The 520-nt window shown below is 28.7% G+C and overlaps 1 protein-coding gene across 1 annotated transcript in view; it reads left to right on the top strand.

The window, feature by feature from the left end:
* Window positions 1–457: 457 nt before the first annotated feature.
* The window catches only part of LOC119687488 (cytosol aminopeptidase-like), a 1,854-nt gene continuing 1,791 nt past the window's right edge, over window positions 458–520 (top strand). The window contains exon 1 of the mRNA XM_038101818.1: window positions 458–517. Coding sequence (XP_037957746.1) covers window positions 458–517 — 60 coding nt within the window. The remainder of the gene's footprint in view (window positions 518–520) is intronic.

Genomic DNA, 520 nt, shown 5'->3' on the forward strand with positions numbered 1-520 from the left:
ATAGCCATCCTTTTTTATTTCATTTAATTTTTATTTGCTTTGTTATTTTTTCTTTTATTTTTATATTAGCCGTTATTTTTTCTTTCAGAGTAGCAAAAAAAATACTTGCACTTACGAATGGAAACATATGAAGCAACAACAATGCTCTTAAAACCTTAAGAGTTAGGTTTCACTCGCAAAAAATTTTGTAACTTAAATTTCAGTGCAGCTCTGCATGTGTTGTACTTGAGTTTTACTAGTTTTACTTGTTTTTTACTTGAGTTCTACTGGTTTTACTTGAGTTTTACGAGTTTTGCTTGAATTTTACTGGTTTTACTTGAGTTTTACTAGTGTTACTTGAGTTTTACTGGTTTTACTTGAGTTTTACTAGTTTTACTTGAATTTTACTTGAGTTTTGCTACGAGTAGCTTGTATACGTAGTATAGGTTATAAAAACAATTTTAAATAATTATAAATAATGAATGCAATCACAATATGCCATTGGAATGCAAACGGCTTAAGCCAACATGTACTGGAAGTA

Source organism: Teleopsis dalmanni, chromosome X (genome assembly GCF_002237135.1).
Source record: "Teleopsis dalmanni isolate 2A chromosome X, ASM223713v2, whole genome shotgun sequence".
Taxonomy (NCBI): Eukaryota; Metazoa; Arthropoda; class Insecta; order Diptera; family Diopsidae; genus Teleopsis; species Teleopsis dalmanni.